Source organism: Theropithecus gelada, chromosome 4 (genome assembly GCF_003255815.1).
Source record: "Theropithecus gelada isolate Dixy chromosome 4, Tgel_1.0, whole genome shotgun sequence".
NCBI lineage: Eukaryota > Metazoa > Chordata > Mammalia > Primates > Cercopithecidae > Theropithecus > Theropithecus gelada.
Window position 1 is genome coordinate 154,513,646 of NC_037671.1, and position 24,807 is coordinate 154,538,452.

The window sequence follows — 24,807 nt, forward strand, 5'->3', positions numbered from 1 at the left end:
CAGTAGAATGTTTGATGCACCCATGAGCATATAATCAAGTGTGTATGTAGATTCCATTACAAGTGCAAAAGTGGTCCCTGAAACACTTTTTAAAGAAAGTTATATCTATCTGCTCAAGTTTTGCTCCTCATGGAAACTCAGTCCCTATTTCCTACTATAAAGGAAAAATGAGAGGAGAAGAAAGGGAGAAAAAACTGGTGCAGATCAGTCTTGGAGGCAAGCTAAGAAAATCCATGGCTTATTGAAGACTGTGCCAGAATATAGATAGTCTTTACTGACTTTCACTCCAGCTCCTTCATTATTGACATCAACATCTGTCATTCCTCTGTAAATTCAAATTGTACCAGAAGCAGAAGTAGAGTATGCTATACTTTTTTTCCTTTTTCTTTTCTTTTCTTTTTTTTTTTTTTTTTTGAGACATAGTCTGCTCTGTCTCTCCTAGGCTGAAGTGCAGGGGTGCAATCTCGACTCCATGCAACCTCTACCTCCCAGATTCAAGCGATTCTCCTGCCTCAGCCTCCTGAGGAGCTGGGATTACAGGTGCCCACCACCACGTCATGGCTAATTTTTGTATTTTTAGTAGAATGGAGTTTCACCATGTTGACCAGGCTTGTCTCAAACTCCTGACCTCAAGTGATCGGCCTGCCTTGGCCTCCCAAAGTGCTGGGATTACAGGCATGAGCCACCGCACTCGGCCACTATACTTCTTATATGTTTATTTACCAGATGTATTTTTGTTTCTAAATACATGTTAAGATTGCACCTTCTCTCCCGTGGATGGTATCTGGGTTGGCCTGAGAGTATATTTGGGCCAAAAGAGACAATCAGTGGAGTCCATCTTCAGTAAAACTGGTTTTTTAAAAATTATCTTAGATATTATTATAATCTTAGAAAGGTAATGATTATAAAATCTATGAGAAAATAAAATATATTTCCACAGTTGTTCTATTTAACGTTGTTTCTGTGCATTAAAGAATCTAAACAAACAACTTCATTATACCTAAAGCAGCCCACCAATGTGATGTCAAGGGGAATTCCAACATAACTGCAATAGAAAAAAAATGTTTAATTTCAAAACATGCATTTTTATCTTTTACTCAAGACGAAATAATCCTGTTTGGTCAAAATATGTCCACCCAACAAGAAAAGGTTTATCCATGTTCACGAAATCAGGTAGCCCCCGGCTGTACTTCAGTCCTGGTCTAAAAGGTCACTTGTTAAGTCAAACCTTTACAACTCTTCTCCTAGAAATAATACTATGAATTGTGAGGTTCTCAGGTTAGCTCCCAAAGTTGATTTTAAGTGATCATCCTAAGGCCATCCTGAATCCTCAATGCCTAGTTCCCTCAGGAATTCCAAACCACTTCATGCTGAAGTAAGTCACTTCTGTCCAGTAGTCATTTGTTAACATTTTCTAAGTGCCACGTGTTAGATCATTAACTCATAACTTTTCTAGGTCCAGAACCTATAGCTCATCTCAACCCTGAGGATTGAACCACCTATACTCCAAGTCCTTTTACAAATATTGGTGGTTGTCTTGCAGAAAAAATTAAGCCCCAAAGTAAATTCGAGCACTTCAGAAGCAGAGTGATGGGGGCAGGGCCTTCAGTGATTCTTTGAGTTACTGAGGGAGGGCTTGTGTCTGTGGAAACTGATACTAGGCCATGAATATACTGGCATTCTTTAATAGCAGTGAAGCTGGGAAGTTGTAATTCATTTGGAAATCGTGTGTTCTTCAGTTGGAGACAGATTGTACTGTTTTTGTTTGTTTGTTTGTTTTTTGTTTTTTGAGACAGAGTCTCACTCTGTCACCCAGGCTGGAGTGCAATGGTGCAGTCTCAGCTCACTGCAACCTCTGCCTCCTGGGTTCAAGGGATTCTCCCTGCCTCAGCCTCCCAAGTAGCTGAGATTACAGGTGCCCTCCACCACGCCTGGCTAATTTTTGTATTTTTAGTAGAGATGGGGTTTCACCATGTTGATCAGGCTGGTCTTGAACTCCTGACCTCAGGTGATCTGTCCACCTCAGCCTCCCAAAGTGCTGGGATTACCGACGTGAGCCACTGCACCTGGCAGAGACAGATTATACTATCAACAGATCAGGGCACTGAAAATATGACAGTGATTTAAGTTGGTCATAAGTAAGAATCAACTTTGAATTATAACCTGTGGTTGGTTATCACTCATATTTTGACTGATATGCTTTAAAAAATAAGGCAGTATAGTAAGGGAGAAAAAAATACAGTGGATGAGTAAATTTTGAGTGGATAGGCGAACAAATGGATGAAATAGTCATTTACTGAGTGAGTATTATATACTAGACACATGTCAGACAATTTCTTATTATCTAATTGAAACCTCATCAGGTTTCCCCCATTTTGTAGAGAAGGAAACTGATGTGAGAGATGTGACTTGGCCACAACTACCCACCTAGTAAAATGTAGGACTGGAATTTGTATCTATTTTCTTCTGGCTCCAAAAATCATAGGTAGAAATAAAAACCACTTAATCTAAGAACTGGTATTTGTTTTAAAATAACTGTTGCTGGACAGGTGTCCATGAATCCCAGTTCCCAGTCTTTGATCAGTTTCTGCCCTCACGGAAGGGTTTTGGAGGAAAAATATGTCTTACAGGGCAAACCTTGCCAAGTTGGTGATAAGTTGAATGTGAAAGGGAAAGATCTCTATTTCAGTTTAGTTCTGAATCAGGTTGGATCTTGAAACAGAAAAATGATGCAGGGAAAACCAGTGTAATACAAATGAAGTTTAGCTAATAATAGTATTATACCAATGTTAATTTATTAGTTTTGACAATTGTACTATGGTTATATGAAATGCTAACATTAGGGGAAGCTGGGTGAAGGGTACATGGGAACTCTCAGTTATATTTTTGTAACTTTTCTGTAACTCTAAAATTATTTCAAAATAAAACATTTTTTAAAAAGTTTTAAAAAACCTCCCTGAGAAGAGCGGTAGAAAAAAATGTGGCTGGAAAGAGGGAGGAAGACCTTTCATCTTCAGTTTTTATCATTTAGCTATCATACAAGAATATGCAGACAACAAAGTTCTACTCAGGAAGTGGTTTATGTCCAACATCTGTTTTAATACATTTTCCTTGTTTCTGTTATTTCATTTTGCTTACCAGTTGAAGTGATGACAACATGAAGAATAGTTACTGAAATAGCATAATCCCAAACCCATTCTTCCACAACCGGAACAAAAAGCAATCCACAAACAAAGTAGGTGACCTCTGTTGAAACTAAAAGAACTGCAAATACAAGGAAGAATATAATTATTGGGGACTAGAGCAACTAACATTCTGATATACAACTAGTAGCAAGACCAGGAAAGCTTACTCTGAGAAGAAATTTTGGTAAGAATTTTTTAAATGTTCCATTTCCTAACAATCCTCAAATTTGGATAAAATGATTAACGCATTTTATCTTTTAACAATTTTTAGATTTGTAGAAAACCACAATATATCATTTCTGTTTCACATTCTTTGTATTTAACATTTTAAAAAGTGAAATACAATAAAGAAGTGTTACAGTGTAACCAATATGTGCAAATCTGTAATTGGATTGCAAATCTCATTTTAAGATATATTAAAAACTAATGAAAAAATCCAGTTCTGAGTTTTGAGAAATGAAAAAAAAAAATTAAACCAAATGTAAGAGTTTATTGAACTATAACATTTGTTTGATACCAAGCACTGCCTAACTTGGAAATGAGTTCCTTTGTGTCTTTGTAATAAAATGGTTCATTCAGATCATCACTTGGGAAACATAACTGATAACCATGAATGAAAGAAAGTCTCATAGATGACAGGTATGGATGGAGACACTCTCCTAAATCCACTAGCTGTGACAGAGTGGTTTACCTGAACACGTATGAAGAGCTAGATATTTACAGGTGAGAACCACAAATCTCTAAGAGCCCTGAACACGTGATGGGTCAATCTTTTGCTTCTTGTCTTTGATATGGATCTTTAAGACTATCATGGTTTCAAAAGAGAAATCCATCAAACTTTAAAGTGACAAATATATGTGATATACCACCAAGGTCCCTTTGTAAATGATACCACTTTCCATAAAAATTACCTTTTCTCTTAAAACACAGAAAATAAGGGATATGTTCATATAATTCAGGGATAAATAAATCTAGGCAAATTCTAATATTTTTCAAAGCAAAAAATAAAATAATCACCTTATGTCCTACTGTGTAGAAGTAATTTATTATCCAGCAAGCCAGCAATTGCAGTCGGTAAGCGAGGTACCAAGGAAGCAAGCCCCAGGTGCAATCTTTTTAAAGGCCTCACACATATTCCTCTTCAATTCTATTTAATTTAACTTAACGGGTTTCAAAAGTTAAATACAGAATTCATACTAACTTCTTTTCTATTGCACAGGAATTCCTTTGATCAGTGGAGATCAGTTCAGCATGTCCTGCCACCTAATATCCAGGAAAGAACTGTCCTGTTGTGTCATATTGACACCATCTCTTTCCACCACATTTCATTCCTCCCTCCCCCACTGGTTTACAGAATCACTACATTATTGTAGAGAAAGAGAGATGCCTCTTTTGTCAGCATTTAGAGATTTTATAGGTTAACTTGCAGCTGCTTGGAGATAGTGATTTTAGTCTTGCACAAGCTGTATTCATGTTTATTAATGGAGAATACTTATGCTTTGTTCATGATAGGAAAGAAAGCGTGACTTAAGGGAAGTAATACAAAATTTGAAGTCAAGATAACAGCATTCTAGTCTCGCTTTTACAGCTTAAGAGTCATAAGACCTTGTCTGGGCACGGTGGTTCACACCTGTAATTCCAGTACTTTGGGAAGCCGAGGTGGGAGCATCACTTGAAGCTAGGAGTTCAAGGCCACCCTGGGAAACATAGCAAGACTCTGTCTCTAAAAGAAATTGAAAAAAACTTAGCCTGGCATAATAGTTTGCCCCATAGTCCTAGCTACTCAGGAGGCTGAGATGGGAGGATCTCTTGAGTGCAGGAGTTTGAGATTACAATAAGCTATGATCATGCCACTGTACTGCACTCCAGACTGGGTGACAGAGTGAATCTCTGTCTCTTTAAAAAAAAAAAAAAAAGAGTTATGGAGTCGGTTCCAAGATGGCCGAATAGGAAGAGCTCTTGTCTGCAGCTCCCAGAGAGACTGACGCAGAAGACAGGTGATTTCTGCATTTCCAACTAAAGAACCTGGTTCATCTCACTGGGACTGGTTGGACAGTGGGTGCAGCCCACAGAGGGTGAGCAGGGCAGGGCATCACCTCATCTGGGAAGTGCAAGGGGTTGGGGGATTTCCCTCTCCTAGCTAAGGGAAGCCGTGACAGACTGTATCTGGAGAAACAGTACACTCCTGACAAAATACTGTGCTATTCCCACAGTCTTAGCAACCAGCAGACCAGGAGATACCCTCCCCTGCCTGGCTTGGCAGATCCCACACCCACGGAGCCTTGCTCACTGCTAGTGCAGCAGTCTGAGATAGACCTGTGACACTGCATCTTGATGGGGGGAGGGGTGTCTGCCATTGCTGAGGCTTGAGTAGCTCACAGTGTAAACAAAGAGGCCTGGAAGCATGAACTGGGTGGAGCCCACTGCAGCTCAGCAAGGCCTGCTACCTCTATAGATTCCACCTCTGTGGACAGGGCATAGTAGAACAAAAGGCAGCAGTCAGCTTCTGCAGACTTAAACGTCCCTGTCTGACAGTTCTGAAGAGAGCAGTGGTTCTCTCAGCATGATGTTCAAGCTCCAAGAACAGACAGACTGCCTCCTCAAATGGGTCCCTGACCGCCATGTAGCCTGACTGGGAAACACCTCCCAGTAGGGGCTGACAGACACCTCAAACAGGGAGGTGCCCCTCTGGGACAAAGCTTCCAGAGGAAGGATCAGGCAACAATATTTGCCATTCTGCAGCCTCCACTGGTGATACCCAGGCAAACAGGGTCTGGAGTGGACCTCCAGCAAACTCCAGCAGACCTACAGCTGAGGGGTCTGACTGTTAGAGGAAAACTAACAAGGCAAAAAAAATAGCATATATATCAACAAAAAGAACATCCACACCAAAACCCCATCTGTAGGTCACCAACATCAAAGACCAAAGGTAGATAAAACCACAAAGATGGGGAGAAACCAGAACAGAAAAGCTGAAAATTTTAAAAAACAGAGTACCTCTTCTCCTCCAAAGGATCACAGCTTCTTGCCAGAGAGGGAACAAAACTGGATGGAGAATGAGTTTGACGAGTTGACAGAAGTAGGCTTCAGAAGACTGGCAATAACAAACTTCTCCGAGCTAAAGGAGCATGTTCTAACCCATCGCAACGAAGCTAAAAACCTTGAAAAAAGGTTAGATGAATGGCTAATCTAGAATAAACAGTGTAGAGATGATGTTAAATGACCTGAAGGAGCTGAAAAACATGGAATGAGAACTTTGTGATGCATGCACTAGCTTCAATAGCCGATTTGATCAAGAGGAAGAAAGGATATCAGTAACTGAAGGTCAATTAATGAAATAAAGTGAGAAGACAAGATTCGAGAAAAAAGACTGAAAAGAAATGAACAAAGCCTCCAAGAAATATGGGGCTATGTGAACAGACCAGATATACGTTTGAAGGGTGTACTTGAAAGTGATGGGAGAATGGAACCAAGTTAGAAACCACACTCTTCAGGATATCATTCAGGAGAACTTCCCTAACCTAGCAAGGCAGACAAACATTCAAATTCAGAAAATACAGAGACACCACAAAGATACTCCTCAAGAAGAGCAATTCCAAGACACATAATTGTCAGATTCACCAAGGTTGAAATGAAGGAAAAAATGTTAAGGGCAGCCAGAGAGAAAGGTCAGGTTACCCACAAAGGGAAGCCCATCAGACTAACAGCAGATCTCTTGGCAGAAACCCTACAAACCAGAAGAGAGTGGGGGCCACTATTTAACATTCTTAAAGAAAAGTGTTTTCAACCCAGAATTTCGTATCCAGCCAAACTAAGCTTCATAAGTTAAGGAGAAATAAAATCCTTTACAGACAAGCAAATGCTGAGAGATTTTGTCACCACCAGGCCTGCCTTACAAGAGCTCCTGAAGGAAGCACTAAACATGGAAAGGAATAAGCGGTACCAGCCACCGCAAAAACATGCCAAATGGTAAAGACCATCAACGCTACGAAGAAACTGCATCAATTAATGGGCAAAATAACCAGCTAACATCATAATGACAGGATTAAATTCAAACATAACAATATTAACCTTAAATGTAAATGGGCTAAATGCCCCAATTAAAAGATACAGACAGGCAAATTGGATAGAGTCAAGACCCATTGGTGTGCTGTATTCAGGAGACCCATCTCACATGCAAAGACGCACATAGGCTGAAAATAAAGGGATGGAGGAAGACCTACCAAGCAAATGGAAACTAAAAAAAAGCAGGGGTTACAATCTCAGTCTCTGATAAAATAGACTTTAAACCAACAAAGATCAAAAGAGACAAAGAAGACCACTACATAATGCTAAAGGGATCAATTCAAAAGAAATGCTAACTATCCTAAATATATATGCACCCAATACAGGAGCACCCAGATTCATAAAGCAACTCCTCAGAGACCTACAAAGAGACTTAGACTCCCACACAATAATATTGGGAGACTTTAACACCCCACTGTCAGTATTAGACAGGTCAACAAGACAGAAGGTTAACAAGGATACCCAGGACTTCAACTCAGCTCTGCACTAAGTGGACCTAATAGACATCTATAGAATTCTATACCCCAAATCAACAGAATATACATTCTTCTCAGCACCACATTGCAGTTATTCTAAAATTGACCACATAATTGGTAGTAAAACACTCCTCAGCAAATGTAAAAGAACAGAAATCACAACAAACTGTCTCTCAGACCACAGTGCAATCAAATTAGAACTCAGGATTAAGAAACTCACTCAAAACTGCACCACCATGTGGAAACTGAACAACCTGCTCCTGAATGACTACTGGGTACATAACAAAATGAAGGCAGAAATAAAGATGTTCTTTGAAACCAACAAGAACAAAGACACAGTGTATCAGAATCTCTGGGACACATTTAAAGCAGTATGTAGAGGGAAATTTATAGCACTAAATGCCCACAAGAGAAAGCAAGAAAGATGTAAAGTCGACACCCTAACATCACAATTAAAATAACTAAAGAAGCAAGAGCAGACACATTCAAAAGCTAACAGAAGGCAAGAAATAACTAAGATCAGAGCAGAACTGAAGGAGATAGAGACATGAAAAACCCTTCAAAAAATCAGTGAATCCAGGAGCTGGTTTTTTGAAAAGATGAACAAAACAGACTGATGGCAACACTAATAAAGAAGTAAAGATAGAATAATCAAATAGACACAATAAAAAATGATAAAGGGGATATCACCACTGATCACACAGAAATACAAACTACCATCAGAGACTACTATAAACACCTCTACCCTAATGAACTAGAAAATCTAGAAGAAATGGATAAATTCCTGGACATATACACCCTCCCAAGACTAAACCAGGAAGAAGTTGAATCTCTGAATAGACAAATAACAGGTTCTGAAATTAAGGCAATAATTAATAACCTATCAACCAAAAAAAGTCCAGGACCAGATGGATTCACAGCCGAATTCTACCAGAGGTACAAAGAGGAGCTGGTATCATTCCTTCTGAAAGTATTCCAATCAATAGAAAAGAGAGAATCCTCCCTAACTCATTTCATGAGGCTAACATCATCCTGATACCAAAGCCTGGTAGACACACAACAAAAAAAGAGAAATTTTGGCCAATATTTCTGATGAACATCAATGCAAAAATCCTCAATAAAATACTGTCAAACCGAATCCAGCAGCACATTAAAAAGTTTATCCACCAGGAACAAGTCGACTTCATCCCTGGGATACAACATACTCAAATCAATAAACGTAATCCATCATGTAAACAGAACCAATGACAAAAACCACATGATTATCTCAATAGGTGCAGAAAAGGCCTTTGACAAAATTCAACAGCCCTTCGTGCTAAAAACTCTCAATAAACTAGGTATTGATGGAACGTATCTCAAAATAAAAAGAGCTATTTATGACAAACCCACAGGCAATATCATACTGAATGGGCAAAAACTGGAAGCATTCCCTTTGAAAACTGGCACAAGACAGGGATGCCCTCTCTCACCACTCCTATTCAACATAGTGTTGGAAGTTCTGGCTAGGGCAATCAGGCAAGAGAAAGAAATCAAGGGTATTCAATTAGGAAAAGAGGAAGTCAAATTGTCTCTGTTTGCAGATGACATGATCGAATATTTAGAAACCCCCATCGTCTCAGCCCCAAATCTCCTTAAACTGATAAGCAATTTCAGCAAAGTCTCAGGATATAAAATCAACATGCAAAAATCACAAGCATTCCTATACACCAAGAATAGACAAACAGAGACCCAAAACATGAGTGAATTCCCATTCAAAATTGCTACAAAGACAATAAGGTACATAGGAATCCAACTTACAAGGGATGTGAAGGACCTCTTCAAGGAGAACTACAAACCTCTGCTTAACGAAATAAAAGAGGACACAAACAAATGGAAGAACATTCCATGCTCATGAATAGGAAGAATCAGTATCATGAAAATGGCCATACTATCCAAAGTAATTTATAGATTCAATGCTATACCCATCAAGCTACCAATGACTTTCTTCACAGAATTGGAAAAAACTACTCTAAAGTTCATATGGAACCAAAAGAAAGCCCACATAACCAAGACAATCCTAAGTGAAAAGAACAAAGCTGGAGTCATCACACTGACTTCAAACTATACGACAAGGCTACAGTAACCAAAACAGCATGGTACTGGTACCAAAACAGATATCTAGACCAATGGAACAGAACAGAGGCCTTGGAAATAACACCACACATCTACAACCATGTGATCTTTGACAAACCTGACAAAAACAAGAGATGGGGAAAGGATTCCCTATTTAATAAATGGTGGTGGGAAACCTAGCTAGCCATATGTAGAAAGCTGGATCCCTTCCTTACGTCTTATACAAAAATTGACTCAAGATGGATAAAGACTTAAATGTAATACCTAACACCATAAAAACCCTAGAAGAAAACGTAGGCAATATCATTTAGGACATAGTCATGGGCAAAGACTTCATGACTAAAACACCAAAAGCAATGGCAAAAAAAGCCAAAATAGACAAATGGGATCTAATTAAACTAAAGAGCTTCTGCACAGCAAAAGAAACTATCATCAGAGTGTACAGGCAACCTACAGAATGGGAGAAAATTTTTGCAATCTACTCATCTGACAAAGGGCTAATATTCAGAATCTACAAAGAACTTAAACAAATTTACAAGAAAAAAACAAACCCATCAAAAAGCGGGCAAAGTATATGAACAGACACTTCTCAAAAGAAGACATTTATGGAGCCAACAGACATATGAAAAAATGCTCATCATCACTGGTCATCAGAGAAATGCAAATCAAAACCACAATGAGATACCATCTCATGCCAGTTAGAATGGCGATCATTAAAAAGTCAGGAAACAACAGATTCTGCAGAGGATGTGGAGAAATAGGAACACTTTTATACATTGTTGGTGGGAGTGTAAGTTAGTTCCACCATTGTGGAAGACTGTGGGGCAATCCCTCAAGGATCTAGAACTAGAAATACCATTTGACCCACCAATTCCATTACTGGGCATATACCCAAAGGATTATAAATCTTTCTATGATAAAGACACATGCACGTATACATTTATTGAGGCACTATTCACATAGCAAAGACTTGGAACCAACCCAAATGTCCATCAATGATAGACTGGATTAAGAAAATATGGCACATATACACCATGGAATACTATGCATCCTTAAAAAAGGATGAGTTCATGTTCTTTGCAGGGACATGGATGAAGCTGGAAACCATCATTCTAAGCAAACTATCACAAGAACAGAAAACCAAACACCGCATGTTCTCACTCATAGGTGGGAGTTGAACAATGAGAACACATGGACACAGGGCGAGGAACATCACACTAGGGCCTGTCGGGGGGTGGGGGGCTGGGAGTGAATATCATTAGGAGAAATACCTAATGTAAATGACAAGTTGATGGGTGCAGCAAACCAACATGGCACATGTATACCTATGTAACAAACCTGTATATTGTGCACATGTACCCTAGAACTTAAAATATAATAATAATAAAAAAGAGTTATAAGATGTTGAGCAGGATTTTAACTTTTAGATAAGTCTGTTTTCTTCTCCATAAATTGGAATATGGAGTATTATTTATCTCAAAAAATTGTTGGGAGGATTTTAATGTAAAATGAAAGAAATTTGCAAACTATTCTCTGCGATGCAGAGGAAATATACTAGTAATTGGAGTGTTTTAACTGGACTCACACTTTCCAGTGTCCTTGCTAAAACTGATCTCTTGGGTGACAAAATTATTGAAACCTACACAAAACCTGACCATAATAAATACAGGCCAAAGTCTCTAAGATTACTCTTATAATTTATTAATATCTCTGAGATTAGACAAGTATAGATTCTCAGAGCAACAACTTTGAAGAGTTATGACATTTATCTCCCCAAGCCCAAAATTAAAGATTTAATAGGCTGAGGGTTTATTGATATCTTTGTACAAATGTTTGTGTTTCATGAGAGGAAAGGAGGACTGTAAACTCTGCCAGGCATTTTGGGGATCTTCACTAATCCCTGCTATGTAAAAGATCATCACTGGTCTCCGCTATGAAAAAACACAGCCTTCTCCAATAAGCCTGTGATACTGCCCTTTCTTTAATGACTGACCCAAAGACTAGAATTAAATAATGACAGTTGAGTGTTCAATCTCTACCTTGACCCAAAACACACACATGGACCATACCTGACTCTTTACTGGGACTATATTTTTTAATCGTTTGTGGATAGTGTTGGTAAAAGCTAGGGAAGTGCCCAAAAGTTAAGATAAAGTGTTAGACCTCTTGTATCTCAGAATCGAAGTATCTCGTTCTCACATATGCTTTGCTATCCAAAATTGAATCAATAATGGCACCAAAAAAGGATACCCATTTGAGGAGGCTGTTCTAAAGCTTTCTATTTCAATTCAGTAACTCTAACTGAACAAGTTTCCTATACAAATTATACTAGAAATCCCATTTCACTGGCCTCCAGCAATTTTTCTGTATTTGCATATTTGTACCCCAAAAAGATTCTCCAATGGTTTTCTAGTGAATTGTATGATTTAAGGAATTGACAATACATTAAAAAACAAGAATAGGGAAAAACTTAACAAAATATTAAGAGTAATTACTGTATATAGAATGTAAGTATATGATTTATTTTACTTTTTTCTGCTTGTAGATATTTTCTAAACTTTCATTAATTAATATGTTTTATTTTATGATAGAACACATTAAAATTTTACTTTTCTAAAGATGTAGGAAACTCACCATGAAGAGCCCCCAAACAAGAATATTTTACATATATTCAAGGTACATAGGTGTAATTATTAATATACATAAGGTTAATGAACATACTAGATATTAATTAATAACTATTCAACAAAAATGCCAAATTTAAGAGAGACAAATTTTGCCTTAGTGTATTCTTTCTTATTGTTTTTCTTCTGCAACAAGTTCTCTACTATTTTGGGAAGAAAAATAAAACCAAGCAGAAATGTACAAAGTAGAAAATGAAAGTTCTCTGTCATCCCAAATGGGAGATAATAATTTGTTGCATAATTCTCCAGACTTCTTATCACTGACACCATGTATTTTACTTTATGCTACAAAAATGAAATTGTATTATATGAACTCTTTTGCTGTATTTAATTTTCTATTTTATATCTCACAAATATTTTTCTACATCAACACATTAAGTTATTATTCTTCCTTTTCTTTAAAAATAATGAATAACAATTCACCCCCAATACAATGAAATGAACATTTGTATAAGAATTCTCCTTCCTTTTCTCCACTTATTCCATCTTATTCCACCTCCAAGGAATTACAACTTTAAAATTTTTGATAGCACTTTTCCTAATTAATTTTTGAAGTCAGATAAAATACATAGATGACTGCGAGATAGGCCTGATATTTAAAATTTTTTTACTAAAAAATTTATTTTTAGTGGCATTTTGTTCACTAATTGATAAGAATTTTAAATTAAAACAATTACCTTTATAGTTTATGTTGAGCCATGAGGGATTTGTTTTGAAATCAAATGGTGCCAGGACATCCAACTCATGCACCCTAAAGATGTTATAAATGAAAACAGTTTACTCTGGATGAAGCAGTTCATAACTGCACATCAAAGCAACGCATATTACTATTCTCATACAAGGATAAGTTACTCGATTTACCCACATTATGGCACATTTCAAAACTGGCTGAAATGGGAAGAAATCACCGGTGAAGATAATAATCTCTATAGAATTTTTTTCTGACTCAAACGTCTCACTCTTCTTGCTAGAATTACAAGTTGTGGTAACAGTTACAGCAAACTTTCAGATCAATCATTAGGTGAGAGGGAAAAAAGGTAACAAGGGACAAGGCAATGTCTAGCTACAAAATGTAAGCTCACTTTAGGGCCAAACCAGTAGTTCTACAGATGTAAAATAGGTTCACCCAAATGGTGCTATAACATATTTTTTAAGATTAAGTGAGCTACTGTAGCAGTTAGAATTAATAAAATGCTAAATACATCTCATCATGGATATATTTTTGAAATGTAATGTTGAAAAAAGTTATAAAATGACACCTATTATATGATACCATTTATATAAAAAAACTTGCTAAGCAGAAAAAAATGAAGTGAGCTAAAAAGAAAGAGTTTTTAAAAACTGGCTGACTTGGATGACAGTCAAATAACATTTTGTCCACATTGTCTTCTTTGTCCAATTAAGTTCCACTTTGTCCACCAAGTGGACTTAATTTTATTTGATATCTCAGCTAGAATCTTGGTATTTCCTGCCATCAAACATGGAAGGAGAATGTAATACCATGGAGACAGCGGAGGCTTGAAAAGCAACAAGATACAGGTTCTAATCCCGGTGGTGCTATAACCATGAACTTGGGCAAGTCACCTAACCTCTCTGGGATCCAATTTCCTATCTGTAAATTGAAGAGATTAATCTCTGAGTTCCCTTCCTGTTATAAAATCTGAGACTATAAAGCATACAACTGGACTTTTTACTATACCCAAGTTTGTAGTTGTGTGCAGCTGGCCAACCAGTTTGCTGCCTCCTGAAGCTTTAAGGTCTAATTACTTCAAATTCCTCACCTCTGACTCATGTTAACTACAAACCCTTGAATGCTCAGAGAATCCTACAGAGTCTTGCCTTCTCCTTGCCCCGGGCATAGCCTCACCATCTCCAGTCCCACCAAAGAGGCTGAGGCTGCATGTGAGCGCCAGATACTTCCTCCATGGGCTTGCCTGCAAGCATGCTGAGTAACATTCTTTCCATTGCAAACACTGGTACCATTATTTTTTGATAGTTGCATATTGCTATTAATTTGCACATTAAAATAGAATTCCTTGCTTGCACAATAAAATTAAATTGTGTAAGCACTCAATTTCTAAGAAATCATTTGTAAATACACATAATGAATCTCAAGGCAACCAATATATTGGCAGCCAAAATCTGTAGAGACAAAATTCAACCATAGCAAGACAAAAAATTACCTGAAAAAATACGTTTTACACTTACATAAAAACAATACCATTAAAATACGTGTATTATCCCATTTTGTTCTCATAATAACTCTTTTTTGGATTATTCCATTTGACAAATGAAGGCACTGAAATAGGAGATACACTGTAGTTTGGTCAAGATGATTCAGAAAGTTAGTAAGAACTTGGGTCTCTTGCCTCCCAAAAGCTATCTCCAACCTAACAGAAATTATTTAAATTGGATGTGGATGATCTTTAAGCGCCTTTCTTGTTCAAGCCTTCTCTGATTCAATACCAGACCAGGGAGTGATGGGCTCACTTTCTTTCCATGAACATCCTCCAAAGAGGTAAGAGAAACAGTCCTAACTGATTCTATCCACTTCATTTCATGATTGTTACTTTTATCATTTTCAGAGATAGAACATTTGCCTATTTTCACTTAAATAATGAAAGTAGGCTGGATGCAGTGGTTCATGCCTGTAATCCTAGCACTTTGGGAGACCAAGGCAGGAGGATCATTTGAGGCCAGGGGTTCAAGACCAGCCTAGAACATAGTGAGACCTTATCTCTACCAAAAAATAAAAAATAAACAAAAGTAAGAAACTATGTCTTAAAAAAAAATCCACATCCTCTAATCCATAAAGACATATGAAACGTTAACTATAAAAGTCTTTCCTATTCAATGTTAGCTTTTTAATTCTGTTTGAAGACAATGTGCTACTTACTCAAACAACACGCACCCCGTGCTCAGGGACACGTAGTACACGGTGTAGAACAGGATGACACACAGAAGAAGCTTCTGCAAAACAACCTGTGGAGAAAACAGATGTGAGGTCCAAGAGCCTGGGATTTTTCACATGGTCTTTGGTAACTAGTTTGGCAAAAGATGATGAATGATTACTAGATAGTGCTGGCTAGCCTTGTATTGCTTAAGGACCCATGGGATGGGAAGGACTTCAAAGTGTCCATCTTGGAGCTTCTTCGACGGTATAATTTTCTTAAGTGTCATGTGTCTTGGGTTTGGTTTATCCTTCCTACCATGTATTGAAATCAGTTAGTTTTTCTTTTCATTTGAACATTAATAGCCTCTAGATATTTCTAGATGATTGCTTTCATTTCAATCCAAAATAAGATGAATAATATATAGTCTCTATATTAGTATGTGTTTTCAACCATTAAACTTTTCTTATTTCTGTTAATATTAAAATTCAAATAACATTTTAATTTGTTAGTACATTCACTTACTATAAAATTTTCCTTGTGTAATCAAAAAACATGAGGATTGTACTACATACCCAGAAAACCTACAAATACTAAATCTGTGTAAGACATTTGGAACTATTTTTTTAATTAAATTATAATTTGTGAGACAATATATTTGTTGACAAGTTTTATATAGAGATACACTGACTTTTCCTGACAAATTTATAAAACACTACATATTTTTAAAATGTTGCTAGCTGAAGAGGTTACCATCTCACACATTTGCACCAAGAATTAATGCAATATACAAATCCATATCACTTACGCTCCATTTACTGGAACAAACTTCCTAAATACCAACATTTGTATTTTAACTTGACAAAATGACTCTAAACCTCAGCTGTGATAATAATATAATCTTGCCAGTCATAATAATAATGGCAAGAACCACAGTTACTTTTGCACCAACCTATAGAAAGATGAGAACAGGTAAATTCCAAATAATATTAACAAAAAACCCACATAATACCACAATAATTAAACCTCTGTACAAGAATTTACAGAGCAATTTGGTAAAACACAATAGATGGTCCTGAAATGGACTCTTCCACATCTGAGACCTAAGAAAGAAGCACTGCAGATTAATGAGAATTGGAAAGATTATTTGACAAATGGTCTTGTGAAAATAGTCTAACTTCTAAACAGAAAAATCCCATTAGATTTCAGTCTTGTACCAGACACCACAATAAATTTCAAGGGGATTATAGGCTTAAATGCCAAGGAATAGGTTGGGAGAAAATATTTGCAATATATATCACAGGAAAAGGATTGATATCTATAATATATAAACTCACACAAATGTTAGAAAAAGACAAACCAATAGAAAAATGGACAAAGTATATAAATAGGCAATTCACATGAAGAAATACTTAAAAAGCCAACAAACAATCAAAAATGTGCCAAACTTCGCTATTAACCTTTTCAAAGATATCCTTATGACTATAATAAAGATCGCAGCATTTCACATGAGAAATGCTCAATTTACTCAGTTTATTCTTTTATTTTAGAATCTTGAAGCCATTTTTGCTTAACCCACACTCCAGCACTTTAGGATTATTATTAATTTTACTTGAATGACCAATTCACCAAACTGATCACATATTTTTACTTGCCTAGGTACAGAAGGAGCCCACAGCTAGAGGCAAGAGGAAAAGCTAGTTAGCAGAGAGTAGACCACAACCAAGTGGCTGAATGGACCAAATTTACAGATCTACCAAGAACCTACTTCTTCCAACTATTTTTAAATGGGTAGGATGTGAAGCCTGAGAGGGCCATGAGAAAACAGGACTCCAAGGTTCTGGGACCTTCAGAGTCTTCCCCCATCCCTTGCTCCCACACCATTCTCAACACCCCCTACTCTTTGCCTATGTCCACCCCCAGCCTTGCTCACCAAGTCTCATCTCTCTTCGCTGATTCTTATCTCCAGTTCACCCTCAGGATCTCACATTCCTTGTCTCTGTTTTTTTTTTTTTTTTTTTGAGACAGGGTTTCGCTCTTGTTGCCCAGGCTGGAGTGCAATGGCACTATCATGGCTCACCGCAACCTCAGTCTCCCAGGTTCAAGCAATTCTCCTGCCTCAGCCTCCCTAGTAGCTGGGATTACAGGCATGCACCACCAAGCCCAGCTAATTTTGTATTTTTAGTAGAGTCAGGGTTTCTCCATGTTGGCCAGGCTAGTCTCAAACTCGCCTGCCTCGGCCTCCCAAAGTGCTGGGATTACAGGCATGAGCCACCCCGCGCCTGGCCTTCACATTCCTTGTCTCTTAATCTCTCCTCCCTTATGACCTTCAGTCTCTCCTTCCTCAACCCTTGGTCCTCTCCTGTCCAAGCTCCTCATTCTCTCCCTAAGACCTGCATAGCCTGTGGTTCCATGATAGCTGACACAACATGATTTTTTAAAAGGAATGTGTACAAAAGAGACCTTCTTCCCACAGCTGTCTTTCTTTTATCAGAGAATAAAAATCCTTCCTAGAAGCCGCAAACATCCTTCCCATTATGTCTCATTGTCCGCCACAGGGCCACATGTCCACTTACTGAACAATCACAGGTAGAGTAAAAGGGTTTACCATGGCAGCTTTATGACATCATGACTGCGCTTCCGGGGACAGGCACCTACTGCCTCAATAAAAGAAAAATTGGAGTTCTATTAGCAGGGAAGAAGGAGTTGGGCAGGAAACTACATCTTCCACTGGGAAGGAATCAATACGGAAATAGCTAAAAGCCCTCATTTTGTAGCAAAGGGTCTTTGAAGGTCAAAAGAAAATGTGGAGGTATTGCCTGAGTTGAGGCCCGTGCATCAACTGGCTCAATTCTTCCCCAACTGCTGGAATAAGAATTTGCTGCTGGGAGATGGGTATGTAAAACGGAGCAGCTGGGAGCTTCTTCAGCACTATAATTTTTTTAAGAGTCATGTGTCTTTGGGTTTGCTTTATTCTTTCTACCATGTATTGATATATCAATTGTTTTTCTTTTAATTTGAGCATTAATAGCCTTTAGATCTTTCTAGATGATTGCTTTATTTCATTTCAATCCAAAATAAGATGAATAATATATAGTCTCTATACTAACACGTATTTTCAACCATGAAACTATTCTTATCTCTGTTAATATTAAAATTTAAATAACATTTTAATGTTTTAATACATTCACTTACTATAAAATTTCCCTTGTATAATCCAAACATGAGGATTGTACTACATACCCAGAAAACCTACAAATACTAAATCTGTATAAGACATTTGGCACCATTTTAAAATTAAATTATAATTTGTGAGACAATATATTTGTTGACAAACTTTACATAGAGATACACTTACTTTTCCTGACAAATTTAGAAAACATTAAATATTAATATAATATCAAAATAATATATTTTAAAATGATTTGTAAGAAATATTTGGAAAAGCAAGGTATAATGTTTGTAAACAATTTTTCTACCTGAATTATAAGTCTAGATTTTCAAATAATACTTTTCTCATAAGCAAATTCATTTGCTTTTAGTATGTTCTTCCTCGAATCTACACCCTACAGAGTCTATGGAATGTAAGTATTTTCTAAAAAACAATCAGACCATCACTTCCTCTGCTTTATATCCTTTTATGGCCTCACATCATTATTAGGATTTATTCTTCCAATTTTTTCATTTGACAAATAGTTACTGGGTGGGGTGGCAATGCAAGGTAAATTGGATGTGGTCCAAGCCATAGAGATGCAGTTGAGCTGTTGTTCTCAAATGTACAAGCATCAGACTCACATTAAGGTCCTATTAAAACACAGATTACAGGGCCCAAGTCCCAGAGTTTCTGATTTGGTAATTCTGGGATGGGTTCCAGGAATTTGTGTTCATAACAAGTTCCCAGCTGATGCTGCATCAGCTGTACCTATTACCACACTTTGAGAACTACTGATCTAGAGGCAAGAATGAGTGAAAAAATGGCTACAATACAAAGAGAAGAGGTATAATTGAGGAGGGTATGGAGTGCTATGTAAGCCCAAGCAAGACAACAGCAGAGAATGGGTAGGTTACGTGTGTGTGTTTGTGTGCTTCCATGCACGTGTGTGAAGGGGGCATGAACATTCCCCAGAAAATCTTTGACAACATTTATTGTAGGTTTTCTTGAGTTACGATATCACATCTGCATTACCTCATTTAATCCTTATAAAACTTCTGAGTGGTAGAATCCTTTTTTAGAGAGAAAAAAAATGAGGCTCAGAGAGCTCTTGTAACTTTCTGAACATTTAACAGTAAATTGCTGAGCTGAGACGCAAGTGCTGCTCTGACTCAACCCTTATTCTACTTATGATGAGCTGGAGCAGTGGCAGGGGTGTCCATAGGCACAAGAAGCACTTGCAAAGACCTGGGTGAAGCCAAACTTGATGGAGAGGAGTTTTGGTAGGAGAGGTTTAAAGAGCTGAAGTCAGAGGTGAAGGGAAGTTTACGCCTTAATGAGGAATTTTGCATATCTCTGAAGGCCCTGGGGAGACTGAAAGATTTAAGGAGTAGTATAGACTAGAGAGGGGCCATTAGGTCGGGGGAAGCATTTAAATGGGTTTGCAATGGAAATGGAGAGGAGGACAGGTATGTGAACTATTAAGGAAACAGAATGGATAACTTGTGGGGGTTAAGGGAGAGGAAACTGTTGACTCTATCTCCCAGTTTTCCAACTCAATTTTATTGATTGGTTGGACAATAAGGGGAGCACTATCAGTTCTAAATGACTGGAATGGTAATCCATAATCTAACCCAGTGCTGTCCAGCAGAAATACAATGCAAGCCACATATGAAATTTTAAATTTTTTAATAGCCACATTTATAAAAATTTTGATATGGTAAAATTAATTTTAATAATATTTATTTAACACAGCATATCCAAGATATTATGATTTTGACATAAATGAATATTAAAAATAGAGATATTTTATGTTGTTTGTTCATACTACGTCTTAGAAGTACAAAAGGTAATTTATTTACAAGACATCTCAATTCAGACTAGCCACATTTCAAGTACTAAATTGCCATGTGTGGACAGTGGACAAGATAGTTCTCACCTCTGCCTGTCCTCCAGCCTCATCTCCTCATCCCCGGCCCCAGTTGATAGCCTAACTATATTGACTATTTATTGAGGATTCCTACGTGACAATCACTGTACTCATATTTTCTCACTGTATTCACCCTTCCCTGTACCCCACCACTATATGCATACAGGAAAAACTTTCTGGGTTTGGTTGTCTTTCATTTGCATTTCACAGACTTGGAAACCGAGACAAAGAGAGATTAAGGAACTAATCCCAGCTCATGTGGCCTACATGTGGCAGGGCTCCAGGCCAGATCTGCTGGATGTTTCCTCTCAACCCTGTGCTGTCCTGCCCCCACCCAGAAGTTCACAATGAAAGCATGCTGAATAATCTTTATTTATTTATTTAGAGAAGGAGTCTTGTTTTGTCACCTAGGCTGGAGTGCCGTGGCATGATCTTGGCTCACTGCAACCTCCACCTCCCAGGCTCAAGCAATTCTCCTGCCTCAGCCTCCCAAGTAGCTGGGATTACAGGCGTCCACCACCACGCCCAGCAAATTTTTTGTATTTTTATCTAGAGACGGGGTTTCACCATGTTGGCCAGGGTGGTCTCAAACTGCTGACTTCAAGTGATCTGCCTGCCTTAGCCTCCCAAAGTGCTGGGATTGCAGGTATGAGTCACTGCACCTGGCATGAATAATCAATTTTAGTTCAACACTCTGTTTTTAAAAGTATGAAAACTGTGACTCAGACAAGTTGAGTGAATAGCCCAAGGACACACCTTTATTTAGTGGCCAAGTTGAGATCAGGATAAATAATTGTATTGAATTAACAAAGTAAAAGCACTTAATAATGCGGTCCAAATGAGGGAGCATTATTTTATTATGATACAATATTATTGCTGCACTCTAGGAAAAGCCAATATGTGAGATTCAGAATTTGTAGCTGTCTAGATATTTGGCTACTGCCAAACTTTTTATTATGTTTTTAAATATATTTGGATCCTGAATCAAATAAACTTTTAAAAATTAAGACATTTATGAGACATTTGGCTATTTAAACTTGACTGGATATTTAATAATGTTAAAAAATTATTGTTACGTTTTTAAGGCAAGATAATGGTATGGTGTTTTTTTCTAAGTCGTTGTCTTTGGAGATGCATAAGGACATGTTTGCAGTTGAAATAATATGATGTCTGGCTTAGTTTCCAAATAAAAAGATAAGAGAATAGCTGGAAATGAAGATGAAACAAGATTGAATAGGAGTTGATAATTTTGAAGCTAGGTGAGGGATAAATGGGATTCATTATACCATTTTATTTAAATTTGCATATGTTTACTTTTTTGGTAATACCTTTTTTCAATAAATTTATTCAACCAGTGAGCATCTTCACAACATTTAAAGCATGCTTTGATTAATACAATTTTGAGGAACATCCTGAGGGATGCGGTAAGGGGTAACCTTTGCTTAATACCTGTATGTGCGAGACGCTAAGCTAGCCACTTTGCAAACCTTATCTCCTTTAATCCTCACAACAACACTGCCAGACAGCAAGTATGATCCGTCTTTATCACTGGAGCACAGAAGCTGGCACTTCGCCTTGTTTGTTCCTCTGGGGTCAAGGACATACGGTTTCAGGGGGTTTACAAGTACTCTGGCCCATTGAGATGGGGCTGGCATGAAGAGAAAAGGGTCACTGAGCAAGTCCATGGACTCAGCAAAGTCCCAGGGACCAGAGGGCGTGTTGTTCTGCTGGACTATACAAGGGCAATGAAGAGGCAGGTAGCTATGCCCACTGGCAAGGAGAAACACACCTTCCCCCAGTAACAGCAGGTTAACAGGGCTCTACGAGGGGTTTGTCTGCAAACAGTGCCTCACCTTCCTTTTAGCGCCCTGGCGCCAGCCACAAACCGTTCTAGGTAGCCTTCTCCTGCCTTCTCCAGCTCTTCTCCACACAAGCCCCACAACCTGCAATCCAGTCTCAGCCTCTCCCCCAGCCACCTCCTCACCATCTCCCTCAAGATCTGGTGCTCCTCAGGCAGATCCCTGCAGAGCCTATTCAAGCTCCCTCTGGAATTTTCTTTCCGGTCTATTGATGGAGCTCATTTTGGAAGTTGAAAAAACAAACGAGCACCCACAGCATTGACGGTTCCTCTTCATTGCTTTCCCACTACACCAAATCTAATTCTCCGGCACAACATCACCTCCAATGGAGGAACTGGTAGAAAAGGAAAACACAAGAACATTTCACAATATTATCTTGTGCATATAAGAAAGTCACCCGTGGGTCCTGTTATTTCCTTTGTGTTCACTCTCCTCTTTGGTGCTCCAGCCATTCTTAAGTACTTCCTATATCTGGAAAAGTTCAATGCTGTTCCCCCTATCTAGAATTAATAACTCCTCTCTTTGGAAAACTAACTCCCACTCATCTTTTCAGGTCTAAACTGATACCTCACTTCCTCCAAGAAGTTCCCCTGCCTTCTTAGTCTCTACTGTATGCTCCCTAACACTCTCTTTTCTCCCAAAAAAGCCCTCATTAGTCTGAAGATTTATAATATTCAAACACAGATCATTATAACTGCAATTTCTTTATTAAAAAGCTTCCACCTTTTTTTTTTGTTTTACAATCCTATTCTGAAAATGAAATAAATGTGCACCAGTCTGCAAAATGTGCACATTTATGATGTAATGAATGTTTTTACAAGTTGCTTTCAGAAAATGGTCTGCTACAACTGGTCTTTACATCTTTGTCATCTTTTTCGATCAAAATATTTTGATACCAGCCTTCCTTCTACTGCCCTAAAGACTAAAGCAGTTTTAATAAGTTGAAATTAAGAAACGGCTATACCTATGTAAAAAAGGATAGAGGAAAGTGCTATTGATTTGCACACTTAGAATCTCCCAAAACCATGAGCACTATCTTTGCTAGGGCTAGGCTGGAACCTGGATAGAATATGAGTATGTGCAGGTGGCATCCCTAAGGATTCAGAGCTTAAGTGGAGCTGAGTACTTCAGCAGTGTAACTCACTTAACTGCCTTGCCAATTTCTACGCTGGCTCGATGGGGCATAATTCAAAAAGGAAAAGCTCACATTCATTCCACTCTCCTGGAGCTGAGAGCCACCTCTCTTCATTTAGCTCTCGAGTTTTTCTTGTTGTTGCGTTTAATAACACCCTAGTGGGATGTCTTCTAGATATTATTTTATGGTTCTGCAAGTAATTGCTAAAAGATACAGGGTCTACTTTTTCTATGCTACTTACCTCATTTTATTTAAGAAGGGACTGGGAGGAAGAGATGTGTCCATTTGGCTCACTAATATATGTGTAGTGTCTGGTGTGGTTCCTGACACACATTAGGTATTCAAAGAATATAAGTTGTTGGATGATTTGTTACAGTTTTAGAATTAATAGAAGGATGGCTCTACAGACATTCTGGCTATTTAAGTAGAACCAGTTACGATTGGTCAGAGTCCAGGCCACACTGAACAGTACCCCAGATAAAAGCAATCTTTGCTGTACAGTGAGAGAGTCACCAATCAGGAGATAATTATCAGGTGTTGACATTCTGCCCAAAACTGTTTCAGACTTCCTGGGGATAAAAAGGAAGAGGTAAGAAGAGACAAAATAATCACACAGAAAATAATTAGAACAAGCAAGTATACCCAACATTTATATGACTCTTTACTGTGTACTTGTCTAGATGAGCTCACTCATCTGATTAAACATGTGAGTTAGGATTATAGTCACCTCTTTATAGATGAAAAAACAGAGGCCTAGAGAAATTAAGTGATTTTCACAAAGCTACTCACTTAAAGAGTTACAATTGTATATACAATTGTATATAAAATTTATTGAATCCTGGTCAGAACAAAAAGCTTTGCGGTTCTGATTACAGCTGGTCCCTGACTTACAATGGTTCAATTTAACAATGTTTCAACTTTACAACAGGTTTATTGGGACGTAATCCCATTGTAAGTCAAGAAGCATCCATAATTGCTAAAAGTAATTGCAAAGCTACCTCACAGAAAAGAGATAAGCTAGGTTTCATGAAGATCTAGGCTCCTAGGAACAATCACAATGGTCCAGACTCTTCATATTCAACATCTGCCCACATACATGGCCTTTAAGCGGTTCACAAAGGTTATTATTCTTAACGCTGGTAACTGCATTTTAACAAACCTCTCAGGTGATTACAATGGAAATAACTACTGAGGATATAGGAACTGGTCTAGGTGACAAACAGAAACCTAGACCTGTCCTAGAGTTTCCCCTCAGGGAGGATTTCCACATGGGACAGCCACAGGTCTGGATTCCTGAGCAAAATGGGCAAGAGACAAAT

The 24,807-nt window shown here is 37.9% G+C and overlaps 1 protein-coding gene across 1 annotated transcript in view; it reads right to left on the reverse strand.

The window, feature by feature from the left end:
• Nucleotides 1-905: 905 nt before the first annotated feature.
• The window catches only part of TMEM244 (transmembrane protein 244), a 28,505-nt gene continuing 4,603 nt past the window's right edge, over nucleotides 906-24,807 (reverse strand). The window contains exons 2-5 of the mRNA XM_025383581.1: nucleotides 15,419-15,504; nucleotides 13,200-13,273; nucleotides 3,139-3,264; nucleotides 906-1,045 (exon numbers count right to left, since the gene is read on the reverse strand). Coding sequence (XP_025239366.1) covers nucleotides 978-1,045; nucleotides 3,139-3,264; nucleotides 13,200-13,273; nucleotides 15,419-15,504 — 354 coding nt within the window. The 3' untranslated portion in view covers nucleotides 906-977. The remainder of the gene's footprint in view (nucleotides 1,046-3,138; nucleotides 3,265-13,199; nucleotides 13,274-15,418; nucleotides 15,505-24,807) is intronic.